Here is a 13684-nt window from a genome sequence, read left to right as displayed (position 1 = left end):
TTTAACACAGAGAGAGAGATAGAGAGCACAAGCAGGGGGAGTGGAAGAGAGAGAAGCAGGCTTCCCACCAAGCAGGTAGCCTGACTTGGGGCTTGATCCCAGGACCCTGGGGACCATGACCTGAACTGACGGCAGATGCTTAACCGACTGAGCCACCCAGGCACCCTGGAAAAGGGCTTCTTTAAAGAAATTTGACACACACAAAATATGCAAAATCACAATTTCTCTATCTCCAAGACGAGTTAATTGTTAAAATTGCTTGGCTCTGTTTCTAAACATACCTAATAACTGGAATTGGTAGTCAAATTAACAATGTCTTATCCTTGAGTTGAAGCACCTTCATAACAGAAAACAGTACAGGTCTTTATGAAACACGTGAGAACTTACTTCTTTTTCAAGACTTTTTTTACCCAGTCGGTTTAATTAAACTGATGAAAATACTGTTTTGGCAAAAAAAAAAAAATTTTTTTTTAAGAGTGGCAATGTTCAAAATCTAACCTTTATCTATGTGACTCATGATTTTGAATAGAATAATTACACCTAGCAACAAAACTGAAATATTCCTTGTGATAGCAGATTCGTAACTGAATAAACACTCCGAAGACACTAATTCACTAGGATGTGACTTATAATGTAATGTAATCTTTATCACATCTAAACTTTTGAAATTTGTTTAGAAGGTAGTGAGCCCTCAGTGCCCGTACCCTCCTTTATCTAGACGTAACAGCAGCTCCTGAGGAATTAAGAATTCGAACTTGAGACCCAAGTTTACACAGTTCAATGTCTGGTGGGCCCTCACGCTAAGTGAGAAATCTGAGCACACTGCGCCGCGCAGCTTAGCCTGTTTCCGTGCAAATGCTCGCAGAGGACATTGTAACTCTAGACATGAAAACGTCCAATGCACTGGAAAATAAAAACAAAAAACATGTCCTCTTTCAAAGCAGAGCAATTTAAAATAGGAAAAAAACCAAAAAACGAAAAAACAAACCCTGAAGAGAAACTTCAATCGAAACATCATCAAGTCCATTAGTACTCACCTCTGAAACTCTGAAGCTAGATACTCTGCTAATGTCTCTGTGAAATGTGTACCTCCGATGTTATCATCAGTGTTTGTCGAAAGAACACGATATATTCCACTGTTCACTTCCATGACGCTGACAGATAAGGATGTTCCTCCAAGTTTAAACACCAAGATATTGCTTAAAAGAAAAATAACATGAATAAGTTATAAGGGAATCACACTGTTTTAAAGGTAGGTTGGACATTAGAAGTAACTTAGTTTAACCCCTAATCATAATAAGGAATCTGAAAATCTCACATGAGTCAACTTAGTTGTCCATGGTCATCACTTAGTGCTGAATTAAGCCTAGAACCCAGATCTTCTGATTCGAAGTCAAAGTTTGTTTTTACTTAGTTGTACTGGTAAAATCGGATTTTTCTGAGTAAGCAGAGTTCAAGACACTAACTTTTCTTTTCTTTTTTAATTCCAGTATAATTAACATACAGTGCAAGACACTAACCTTTCCAAGTAGATTGTGATTATAACGAATCATAAGAGAATTAAACATAGAAATTTTATGTGCTAATATTAACAAAGTACTACAGTAACACATTCTATAAAAATCAAACATGTGCAAAACTAGAAGTTAATTTCTGATTTCTACATTTATCTAGTTTACCTAAAACTGATTTCCTACCGATTTAAATATATTAGTTTTTTTTAGCTGTGAGATATGAACAAGGGAAACAACTAGGGGAAATTAACACATCTGTATTAATCTCCCTAAAGGTGCCTGTGTCAGCTCTATTAAGACAAGTTTTGACAACTAAATTAGGAGTATGTCTTACTATTTCATTATCAAAAGATGTCTTAAATCCTATGCTGGACTTTCCCCCATCTCCTGCCAAGAAAAATGTATATAAAAGTACTATTTCTAAACATGTTTAATAATTGGAATTGATAGAAAAATTAACAGTGCCCTAGCCTGAGCTAGAATTTGGTCAGGCTTGTAAATTTCAAATCTTCCTCCAAGAAAGAAAGGTAACATGAGTGATAAGAGAAGGGCAGGGAAGCTCAATCTTCCCTCTCCTTATGTCCTTTCTCTGCTCTCCCAGGATGTCTTTTTCATCTATTTGAAAATCTCCAGGTGAGTTTCAGCATCTTTTTATTCATAAAGGCCTTATATAACAATCCCTACTGATGTAAGTGTGGTAATCTACAATGTTTTCTGCACCGAAAACCTTAAAGCTACAAATATGGTTTTTACCTTTTTCCAGTGGGGCAGTCTTGTCCAATTCCATAAGCCAGAAGAGCTGCAGATGGTTCATGGATTAACCGCAAAACACTAAACCCAGCAGCTCTGGCTGCTTCCCTGTGGACAATTTGCTTTCAATGAATTTACTATCACAACATGTTCAAGTATTTTCTTGACAAAGAAAATAACGTGTGCATATACTAAGTAAGGAAAAGGAAAGCTCTCAAAAATGCCCGTGTTTATAAACTTTAGAAAGATATTAAAACAAACTTATAATACATTTTGGAACTTTCCGGTTTCTTTAACTCACGGTCACAGTTTTAACATCTCACAAGTTCAAGTAAATAATGCAATTATCTGTCCCAGAAGCAACTCAGATACTTGCCAAAGTCCCATGTGAAACTCTACCCTCAAGGCAAAGGCATGCATGCTCGTGAATTACATTTGCATAATGACCCATAAAAACTAAACCCAACTTTTTGTTTAGATGTAAAGATCTAAGGTGAAGAAATTATTGCAAATATTTTCATTGCAAAAAACTGTATATTTTTATATAATTCCCACATAAACCTTGATTGCATGAAACTAAGGCAAAGCAATCTATAAACATCAACTTAACCTGGTAATTAAAAACATTTCCAATCGAAACAGCTAATAAGGTACATATAATTTTATGTTCTCTTGGCATTTCATAAAAGACAGGAAACATTAATGATCATTACTAGACTTTTTTACCATACTACTTACATATGTAAATATATACATCTGTTTACAAATACAACTTTATTGCCAAAGGTATCTTCAAAAACAATTTTACCTTTTACTACATTATAATATTATGAAATCTATATTTCCTTTAAGCAAATAAGATAAACTTACCCAAGAGCATTTTTTTGCTTTTCTCCAAAATCAAATGGAACAGTAATAACTACATCATTTGCATCTGAGCCCAATACAGAATGTGCTGTTTCTGTGTATGAAAAAATATAAATATAAATTCCAATGACAAAAAAAAATATTGTGATATTTTGCAGTTTATTAATTTGTGCCAGTGATCTTCTCACTGTAAAGATTTTCCAGTTTACCTGATTGCCCACCTCACTCATTTTCTTCTCTGGCTCTCTTAAATCATGCAGAACTTTTTGTGGTTTTGGAAGTTTGTGGACATGGAACTAGGTACTTTCCAAAAAGCCTGGCTCTTAGGCTTCAAAACTTCAACTACCTCCCAAACTAGACTGGTTCCATTAAGAATGAGCTTCTAATGCATCAATGTGAAGACAAGAAGCATGTTAGTTCAGGCACATTAAAAGGCTGCCTTCCATCCCACAAATTTGTAACATAATTCCAGAACTGAAGTAAGCCTTATAGATAATTCTACTCCAGAATTTCCCAAACTGTTCCACAGCATGCCACTCAGCTTCGAGCCTTCATCGGAAGTGGTGATAAGCCAGACCTGCTTAATCTGCCTAAATAACTGTTCAAAGAGCACTGCTAATCTTGAGCAGAGAGATAAAATATTCACTCTTCATCAAACTTATTTGGCCACTTCAATTTGAGAAGCTGTGAAAATGCTAACCTGGCCCAACTCATTAACGTTACTTCTAAGGAAACCAAAGTCGGGAAGGAAGTCAGTTAAGGTCACACAGCCGGGTAGCGGCCCAGTCAGGTCTAGTATTAGGTCTCCTTCATCTGCTTGATCACCCTGCTTCTCTCCAGATCAAGAAACACCTCTTTTTTTTTTTTAAAGATTTTATTTATTTATTTATTTATTTATTTATTTGAGAAAGAGAAACAGCATGAGAGGGGAGAGGGTCAGGGGGAGAAGCAGGCTCCCCGCTGAGCCAGGAGCCCGATGTGGGACTCGATCCCAGGATTCCGGGATCATGACCGGAGCCGAAGGCAGTCGCTTAACCAACTGAGCCACCCAGGCACCCTCACCTCTAACTTTCTTTTAAGGTCAACTTTTAAAAGATCTTTTGCTCAATACCTTTCATCTTACTAAATATCAGTCTGGCAACATCTTCTGGGTTAACAAACTTTGTTCCTTCTCCAGTATCTACTTCGTATCGTAACTTTCCATTTTTTTCAATGACCTATAAAGGAAATTGTAAGTGTGTTAAATGAGGAATAATTTTAATAAAAATACAAAGTTTCAAAATAATATAATAGGTTATGACCTTGGCAATTACTTTTTGTAATGAAGAGGTAATAATAGAATCATACTCACTAAACATTTACTTTCCGTGATGTATTTCTGAGCCTGCGGATCATCAGAGCTGTCCATAAAGATAAAGATAGTTAAATATTAAAATCAGTATTGTTGATGTGTAATATTTAAAGAAGACTATATTTTTCAATACCACTAAACAAATGTAAAAATACAATTATTAAGTTGCTTAATATTAATAAATCATGATATAGAGAATAGACTTAAATGGATACAGTATTTACAATGGTTATAGTGATTCTATTAAAGTGTTAATCTTCACATTTGAAAAGTAAATAGCTCTTATTTGTTCTGATCTTGCTATTAAGAGATGCCATACATCTGGGGGGTAATTTTTCCTAGTATCAGTGATTTTATGTCATGTTCTCTCTCATCTATGATCTTGAAGACCCAATCACTGAGAAGAAAAGGGCAAAAAAAAAGATTCCAAAGTAAGGGCAAACCAGAATACCTAACACCATCTTTGTTTCTTGGCTTCTGAACATGAACCAACACCCGAAGTCAAAAAAACTGAGAAGTACATATGTTATATATGGAAAGGTGCAATATACTACAGATCGATGGATCTATAATGTCCTATATCAAAGTAGTAAATAAATGTGTATGGCAATGAAAAAATTAACAATGGGTGTAATGTTGCTCAAAATACCAATTTGCGCAGACTACAAAATGTTCTTATCTATTATTACCTCAATCTTCACAACTGCTAAGTGGGGTTAATTTGGCAGGTTATTATTTTAGAGATAAGGGGTTCATAGAGAATCAATGATTTATAAGCTAACAAGGGGCAGGGTCAGTACCCAGTCTTCTCTAGCAGGGTAGTGTTTTTTGCATTTTACCAGCTGCCTCCCAGTAAGAAGGTAAATGACTAAAGTACTTCTGCCCCTTTGAGCAGTGATAGGAGTCTTTGATTCTTGGCTTAATTTCATCTAGAAATTAAAGTAAACCCTTCCGGTCAACTCTTCTTCCAAGGGGCAATAGCTATTCCATTCAGAGATCAGTTTTAATAAGAGGAGTTGAAAATTAATAGTGACTATCTGCTGCGGTTACTGAACATCTGAGGACCCTAACCTGTGTAAATAAGAGGAAGACAAAAGGGGTTTAAGATGAACTAATGCGGCTCAGAAATCTGTCTAGAACACTTGAGGATTCCTCATACTTCCTTCTCCATTACCTAATAATTGATAGGCAAACAGGTAAGGAGCTTGCCCAGTCACATGGTTAATTCATGGCAGAATGGATTGGAATCCAGATCTTTAATACAAAGTACAGTATTTTCACCTAAGCCTTCCCCCACTTCCTTCCTGTCTCTAAATCCAATCTTTAGACTACATCCTGCACAACTATTTTAAGAGTAAGAAAAAAGATGAAGTCTGCCCATAGTAATTTTTTTGCACCAATATAATTTCAGCATGACACTTACCAGTTGTTTTCTTCAGAATAGAATTTTAGTCAACCAGGACAATTTACTCTGTTATCTACAAACTATCTGTGAGCTATCTAAGACCAGGTAATTTGCCAGGAAAGCCTGTATTAGGGAATTTAAATAACTTTTAGAAATGGAAAATTATTTCTCAACTGCCCTGCAAAGGGGCCCTTCTCATGTGAGGACAGGAAGCACACAAAGCTCTTAGGGCCATATACAGGCAGGACCCTGGAGATTAGCTAGTAAGAAAAAGCAAGCAGAGTGTGGAGGTGACGACAAATGGTCATGGATATCGCCAGAAAGCACTGGACTGACCCACAAGTACATACAAGTAAAAACTTTATTTGTTCACACCAGGATTAAATCACGTAACAGAAACACAAAGGACAGTGGGAAGTTGGCATACACAGCACCTCATTTACATCATGGTCGTTAGGAGGCAGAGTGTTAATCCCACCACTGTATCACCACCTCTACAAGCAACGCCACTTCCTCCTCCTCGTCCTTCCTTAAATGTCTCTTGCACCGACAGCAGGCTGTGGGACCTGGCACACGGCAGCACTAACGTGCCCCAGGGTCTTCTTCCCGTTACTGTCACAACACAGTGCCTTCCGTGTCTGAAAGCGTTTTTACATTCATCTGTTCATTTGGCCCTCACAACATTCCTGTGAGGTAGGTAGGAGCGTTATTGGTTTCTCCCTCTGTAGGTGAGGAACCTGAGTCACAGAATGGTAAAATGACCTGCCAAAGGACGGGCAGGTACGAATGGCTGCGCCTAGAGCTTAGGCAGGATTTCTGAGCTTGTTCTCACTCACATGGCCTCCTCTTAACAATATTTCGCCTCTTTATCTGTTTATTTCATTAGGAACTTTCCGTTTAATTTTATTCTCACATTAACGTTATTTCGCCCAAAAGATTTTCGCAATACTACCTTCCGAGTTTAACTCCACTTTTGTTCTTTTAGCACTTCTCCTATCTCAAATAAATCCCTGCCTATGTACTTTGCTACCATTAATAGAATATAGGACAGGTCTAACTCTCCTTCAAGTACTTCCCTGTTTTTCCAGAAAGTCTACGTATCTACATTAGTGTTATCCAGTTATAAATGACACAGATCCCTCCATATAAAGGCCTAAAACAATTGAGAAAATGCACATATATAGATATATATCCATTTCACTGCCTTAATATAAGCTTCTTTAAAGCAAGGAACCTATGTATGGTGTGGTGCTTATTTAAGCTGAGTATATTAATAAATATTAATACCACAGAATGCTTCCTTAAAATACAATTGTTACCACTAATTCAAACATACAGTGTGTGGCTGTGACTGAAAACATTGCAATTAAAATTTCACTTTGCCTTTGTTATGCCACTTATCACAGAATTTTTTTTTAGAACTGGAAGGTATTAGAAAAGTCATCTAGTACAAAACTCTCATTTTAAAGAAACTGAGGCACAAAAAGGGCAAGTCATCTGCCCGACGTAACAAACTGCGACAGGGATAGAAGCCAGTTCTAACTGGAGTCCAGTGTGTTCTACCACACCAGCTGCTCTCTACATTCACCACCCGTTCATCAGAGCAGCTTGCGTGCTTGCCATCTATTCATGGTTCCAGGTATATTCCCACTGGTGTTCTGACTACTTCTCTACCTATCTATATTGCCGGCTTTTAGGTAAGCACCCAAGCCTACAAAATGTAAAACAAAATCTCCTCAAACATGCCTGCACTTGTTTTATTTTATTTTTTTTAGCCTGTAGACTGGAGGAAAGCCTTTTAAATTCCAAGGCTCCTATTTGTATTTCCTGAAAGTACTAAGTAAACCACTTAAAAGCTTTAAGTTAGTTAGTTTAATGATGGCCAGTAATGGCATTCCTTCTAAAGTAAACTGCAAGTATGGCTCAACACCTTCGTATCTCCTAGAGGAAGTGTGTATGTTTTGGGGGGGAAAGGGGGTGTGTTTGTTGAGGGCTTTGTGCTTAAAAGGAGTTATCTACTGCAGGCTGTCTTTATCCACACCATCCTCAATCGTTCCCAAAGCTGTCCTCTTCCACCATGTGCCATTAACAAGGTGAACATCTGTCTACAGAATATGAGGAAAAAGTGACTTCAGAAAGTTCCCTAGAAGGAAAGTTTTCTAGGGCTCGCCTTCTGTAACATATGAGACAGAAAAAAAAGGCTAACAGAAAAGAAATTAGCTAAAAGCATTTGGAAAACAGATTCTAAATTGTTTCCACGTGTTGTTCAAATGACACCCAACCTAAAGGTATGTAATTATGCATATAAAGGGACCCAAATGATATGGAATGCAAAGAATTTACTTACATTTAATAATTTATAAAACAGCCAATACCTCATTATATTGAAGATTATCAATATGAATCATAATACACAACTGTGGCTCCCTGTCCGTTCTGAATTATATCCTTATAGTGATAAGACACTAAGAACTAGTAAAATGGAGAGAATGACGGTTTGACCATTGAGTGCTTACTAGTAGGTATGTCATAGACACAGCAGTGAAAACATTAAGAGATAAAAGTACAAATCTGTGGATCTACATTAGTCTAATGAGCTATATAGAGGAATTAAAAAAATGAAGATCTTACAAGAAGCAGTCAAGTTAAACTAGTGAAGATTCAAGCAATGAGGTCATCGTATACACCATAATTGTCTATCTTGTCAACTAACGTGCCTCACCCTAGCCTTACCTCGGCCAAGGTCGTATACATTAATAACTTACACGGGTACAGTGTGTAGTGCTTTCAAACTTCTAAACCCTTTCACATCTATTAGCCATTTGATCCTCACAACAACCCTGTGAGGTAGGCAGGTCAGGAGTTATTACCTAGCCCCCATTTTACAGATGAGGAAACTGGTGTAGAGGGAAACTCAACTGCCTCGCTTCAGTGGGAAAGCCACAGCTCACGAGCTCTCTGGACTCGGCTCCACCTGTTTTCTATTAGACCACTCCTCACACATCCCAGAGGTCTTTCCATTAGTGGAGAAGCTTGGGAAAAGCAACTAGCACGGATCTTCCTGCCACTCTGCGTATTAACAGTTCATCCACTCTTTTTTCCCGAAGGACCTGTAAAAGGAGCCAGGGTGCCAAAAGGCAGGTGTTGGAACTGGGCTTCTACCAGTTTAGGAAGGAGACTCTTTTGTAATCAATTCCTAACTTTTGGTATTTGAAATTAGCCTCTGAAGCAATTTTTCAAGCCCTAGCTGAAAAGCACCGGTGGCCTCTTCGACTGCTGTTGCCAAGCGTCTGACTGCGATCACAGCATCCCTGCGGAGCTCGTTGGCAGTGTCTTGCTGAGCACTGGCCTCCTCACCAATAGCAATCAGCCTGTCCAATTTTTCTTCCTCACGCTTTGAAAGTTCTCGTGCCAACCTCCTGTTTTCTGCCAACTCAGCTGCAATAGTCCTGGCCACTGACCGCCTTCTTCGCCTTGCCCACCTTGGAGGGGGCTCACTGGTCAAAGGCCTATCCCCACCAGAAACAAAAGGAACTCTGGAGGAGACGACCGGAGGCCGCTGTGTGGAGGCCACCCCAGGAGTGTTTCGGCTGGTACTGGCGCAGGGACTGGGCTCACCGGACACAGCCAGTCTGGTCATGGGGCTGCTCTGACAGGGAGCAACTGCACCTCTGAAAAGGTGGTGGGAACTGCTGTAGCTGGGGGTCCCTTGAGAGCACCCTGAAAAACAAAGCAACAATGTTGCAAAGAGGACATTCCTGCCAAGGGAATGCTTGGAGCCAGCAGCGGAGCTGAGAGACAATCCCAAAATTCTGGTAGTTCCTGGAAAGCCCTCTTTCCACAAGGGGCTGGGAAGATTTCAATTCCTTGATCTGGACACTTCGGCCGACTGTAATCTTACCTCCAAAACCTCCCCGCTGCCTTCCTGAACCCGTTTCCATGTGGCCACCAACCCAATCTCTATTCACACATTCCTAAGTACCCACTAAAAATAATGCCAAAACGAGTTTGGTTCTCAAGAGTACTTCTTGGGGCGCCTGGGTGGCTCAGTTGTTAAGCATCTGCCTCCGGCTCAGGTCATGATCCCAGGGTCGGGCTCCCTGCTTGGCGGGAAGCCTGCTTCTCCCTCTCCCACTCCCCCTGCTTGTGTTCCTGCTCTCTGCTGTCAAAAAAAAAAAAAAACCTTAAAAAAAAAAAAAGAATACGTCTTCCACATTTAAGAAGTTCTAATACCTTATATACCTAGGGTCATTGCTTTTGAAGACCTGGAGCTCTTTATCTTAGCAGCAGGCTCAGAAAACAGAGGGCATGGGGCAGAAACAGAGACAATGTTGAAGAGAACACCATCCAAACACATACTGCTGTTTAGAACCAAGTGACTCTGGCACCCCAGTCCTTCACATGCTTGGGAGTTACCTGCACCCGAGGATTCATCCCAGGAGTCCTCAAGGTCACTGGTTTCTCGCATCTGGTCACTGATTCTCAGTTGACAATCCTCATCTGATTCCTTAACTGTTTTCGAGACAGGCTGATGATGTGCTGCCTGAGTCCTGTTTGCTCTGAGAATGCGGGCTCCCCCTTCCCCTGGGGTGTCAGAGACCACTAAGTTCTGATCACAGTGCTTGGCCCAAGCAGCATCCTCCATTAAGTTGTCTGGGTCAGTCACTACCTGATTTCGGAGAAGCTGATCCAACGTATCATAAAATGGACAGTGCGGTGGATCACCCATACTCGTGGCATGGGCAACATACGCCTTTAAATATAACGCCTTCAGAACTTTAAACTTGGAGCGGCACTGACGTTCGGTGCGGCGGAAGCCTTCCTGCTGCATTCGCTTAGACACAGCCTGATAGACATCTGCATTATGATGCACAGTCTGGAGGCGCTGGATATACTCTGCCTCGCCTAGTATGGAGAGAAGAGTTCGAGTCTCCTGTCTGGACCACCGGATGCCCGCACTGCTATTGGAACTGGCCATAGTGGACTGGGAAGGAAGGCTAGCTGCAGGAAGCTCCTGGGAAGCAAGGTGCAAGTCTGAAGGTGTGGGGAGGCTCTGTGTGCTCTCAGTGTACTTCCAGGAGCCAGCCGATTCTTCCCTCTCGGGGCTAATTGTTGAGAAGCCAGGTCCAAGGACCGCATTTCTGGCTGGAAGGCCACAGGGGAATGAGAGTTACAGGGAGGGTGTAAGGATAATTGTGGCAGCAAGTTAAGTGGTGCTACCTGTGAGTAGGATGCCAACACTAAGAAAGCCCAACCGTGAGAGTTCGCCCAGGATAGGTACTGGACCAAGCGCTCAAAAGGGCCTTACTGGCTCAGTAAAAGGGACTGGCTCCTCCACAAAAGAGAGAGTGCTTCTGAGGCCAAGACCTGGTACAACTGTATCTGTAAAAATCACCATTGTCTTGTAAGTAGACTGAGGGGGGAATATCTGGGCCATGAGACGGCTCACTCTAGAGAAGTGTCAGCAGGACCATGGTGGAACAGCAGGTCTGAAGAGTGCTCATCCTTTAACAGCCTTGGCCTCAGCAGCTTGCTGTGGCTACATATTACCATCTGACTGCCACCACTGCACTTTGTTAAAAGGTAACTTTTGGGGCCAGAAAAGTAAGCTTAAGTTGTTCCTGATAATACAAAAATTTTGTATGATATGGCAGAACACAACCATATCATCACTCTGATCATCTGCCCTAAAACAGCAACATAAAACAGGCTCCCAGGAGATAGATCTATGGCAATGTTCTGTATTTTGATTATATCAATGTCAGTATCCTGGTTGTGATATTGTAGTTTCACAAGATGTTACCATCCAGAGAAGGTGGTAAATCCAGTAGTATATTGGATCTCTCTGTATTATCTCTTACAACAGTATGTAAATTTACACTGATCCCAAAATAAAAAGTTTAACTGAAAAAACCCTATATTATTGGCCGCTTATAGTGAATATAGTTCAAAGCCCATCTAGAGCTCCCTGCTTTATTAGGGATCTTAAAACTTGCAAATTTTTGACACCAACTAATTTATTTTCAATATGCTCAATACTCAGTTTGTTAACACATAAATGGATAGGGGAGTATATTTATCATCATAAAAATTTAAATTCTCTCCAAAATACTATCATTTTTGACTTAGTGCATAAATACCCTAAGGAAAAAAAATAAATCAAGTTCAGTTTAACTAAATACAGGTAAGGGATAATGAAAAATATATGTAAGTATAAAAGAAATAAATATTAGATTTAATCCATAACCCCCAAATCCTAAGATCAACATGGGACATTTATACTTAAATTCTCAACTGAACAAAGCAGAAAGGGAAGAACGTGGGGCTAAAGGTTAAAAGTCCTGAACTATAGTCCTATCTAGCTCACCCCAACTAACTGAGCAATTCCGTAACTTCTATGTGCCTCAATTTGCTCATCTACAAATGGGGAGGAATAAAACCTGCCCTACAAATCTTTTAGGGATTTGAGAGGATTAAATAATAGATGTGAAAGCACTTTGAAAATTTAAAAACACTGTATCAAGTATTACTACTTCAGTGAAAATGAAAACCTCTAATTATTATGGTAATCTATAATTTGAGGAGACAGAAGTCTGGAGAAGGAAGGCCTCTTTAATCTTTTAATTAAAGTTACAATAGATGATTAACCTGATTCTTACTTAAGATGTTAATTAAGCTGTTTCTCTAATGATTAAATTTGTAAGCCAACTGGAAAAGTTAGTTCCCAGAAAGTGTCACAAAAAGACCTGAGGAAGAAAATCAATAGCTTCTATATAAATTATGACCAATTGCAGCAGATTTTGCAAAATTCAACTACAGTGCAGAAAAATCTTCAAATTTTCACAAAATCTTCAAGTTCGCTGTCATATAAAAAGGTGAAAAGTCCAAATTACCACTTCCAAATGAAACATTATCAAACTATATGAATGTTGGCATTTATCAATAAAAACAGACCTCTGAGCAAAAAACAAATTATCTGAGTGAATCCCATCCTTGAGAAGATACAACACTAATCATCAAAAGAAAAGAGCCTACTGGGATAATCTCTGAAATGATTCAATCATAAAAAGCAACAACAACAAAAAAACCAAACTGATCTTCCTAGCTTCATTTCACATTATGCTTAGAATGTATGAACACACTTTATTTCCATATGTAAAAGTATTGTTTTATTCCATACCTTCTGCCAAGGATCTGCTTTACTTTCATTACTGTATTTGAAATATTTCTTATTCTACTTTGTTTTGCTGCCAATCCAACAACCTGAAAAAGAGCAGCATATTACAATGCATGTAATTTTACTTATTTCAAAATATAAAAATGAGGGGAATAGTACCTCTTCATTTTCTGTGTAAGCAACAACAGCTGGAGTAACTCTGTCACCTGCATCATTTGCAACCACATCAGCCCGGCCATCCTGGAAAAAAAATACACAACTATATTAGGTCTCTTGAGAAAAAAAAAAAAAGAAAAAAAATATGTATCCACACATAAACACACACACAGATATACAGTCTCATCAGACATATGTGGGCCAGTGTTACCTTGCCATACCTGTAAGAAAACCACTGTATCAGTATTTTAAACTTGCAGATTTAATTGCCATTATTAATTTCCTAGATTTTATATAAGGTCAACAATCCACAAACTGCCTCATTTTTTCAATCTGCTCTGCATAGTCAATAATTGGATCGAACATAAAAACCTTCCTGTATACAATAATAAGACTTATTACATCACCCTTTCCAGTTTTCTTTCTTCCCTGACAAATACATCTTTCTTTCTTCCTTTTTCTAC

At 39.1% G+C, this 13684-nt stretch overlaps 2 protein-coding genes across 3 annotated transcripts in view; both read right to left on the bottom strand.

The window, feature by feature from the left end:
• Positions 1-13684, bottom strand: part of HSPA14 (heat shock protein family A (Hsp70) member 14) — a 38634-nt gene that overhangs the window by 23840 nt on the left and 1110 nt on the right. Inside the window, exons 2-8 of the mRNA XM_078075171.1 lie at positions 13224-13304; positions 13068-13150; positions 4483-4531; positions 4243-4348; positions 3135-3225; positions 2268-2372; positions 1038-1199 (exon numbers count right to left, since the gene is read on the bottom strand). Of these exons, the coding sequence (XP_077931297.1) occupies positions 1038-1199; positions 2268-2372; positions 3135-3225; positions 4243-4348; positions 4483-4531; positions 13068-13150; positions 13224-13304 (677 nt within the window). The remainder of the gene's footprint in view (positions 1-1037; positions 1200-2267; positions 2373-3134; positions 3226-4242; positions 4349-4482; positions 4532-13067; positions 13151-13223; positions 13305-13684) is intronic.
• On the bottom strand, positions 6231-13280 carry MSANTD7 (Myb/SANT DNA binding domain containing 7). Of its 2 annotated transcripts, XM_036114254.2 has the most exons (4): positions 13224-13280; positions 13068-13150; positions 10304-11032; positions 6231-9607 (listed from the first exon to the last, which is right to left on the bottom strand). In XM_036114254.2, the coding sequence occupies exons 3-4, from the start codon at positions 10863-10865 to the stop codon at positions 9084-9086; spliced, it is 1086 nt and encodes a 361-aa protein (XP_035970147.2). In that variant the 5' UTR covers positions 10866-11032; positions 13068-13150; positions 13224-13280; the 3' UTR covers positions 6231-9083. The 2 variants fall into 2 exon arrangements, with proteins under 2 accessions (XP_035970147.2, XP_035970175.2); XM_036114282.2 differs by lacking the exon at positions 10304-11032 and having other exon boundaries at positions 13224-13269.

Source organism: Halichoerus grypus, chromosome 6 (assembly GCF_964656455.1).
Source record: "Halichoerus grypus chromosome 6, mHalGry1.hap1.1, whole genome shotgun sequence".
Classification (NCBI taxonomy): Eukaryota; Metazoa; Chordata; class Mammalia; order Carnivora; family Phocidae; genus Halichoerus; species Halichoerus grypus.
The sequence above is the reverse complement of the archived record's forward strand: the minus strand, read 5'-3'. Positions and strand labels throughout refer to the sequence as shown.

Excerpts from the sequence above, each read along its gene's own strand:
- MSANTD7 (XM_036114254.2), bottom strand. The coding sequence starts at position 10,865 with ATGGCCAGTTCCAATAGCAGTGCGGGCATCCGGTGGTCCAGACAGGAG. Across the intron at positions 9,608-10,303 it reads GGATGAATCCTCGGGTGCAG|GGTGCTCTCAAGGGACCCCC; the intron begins GTAACTCCCAAG and ends TTTGTTTTTCAG.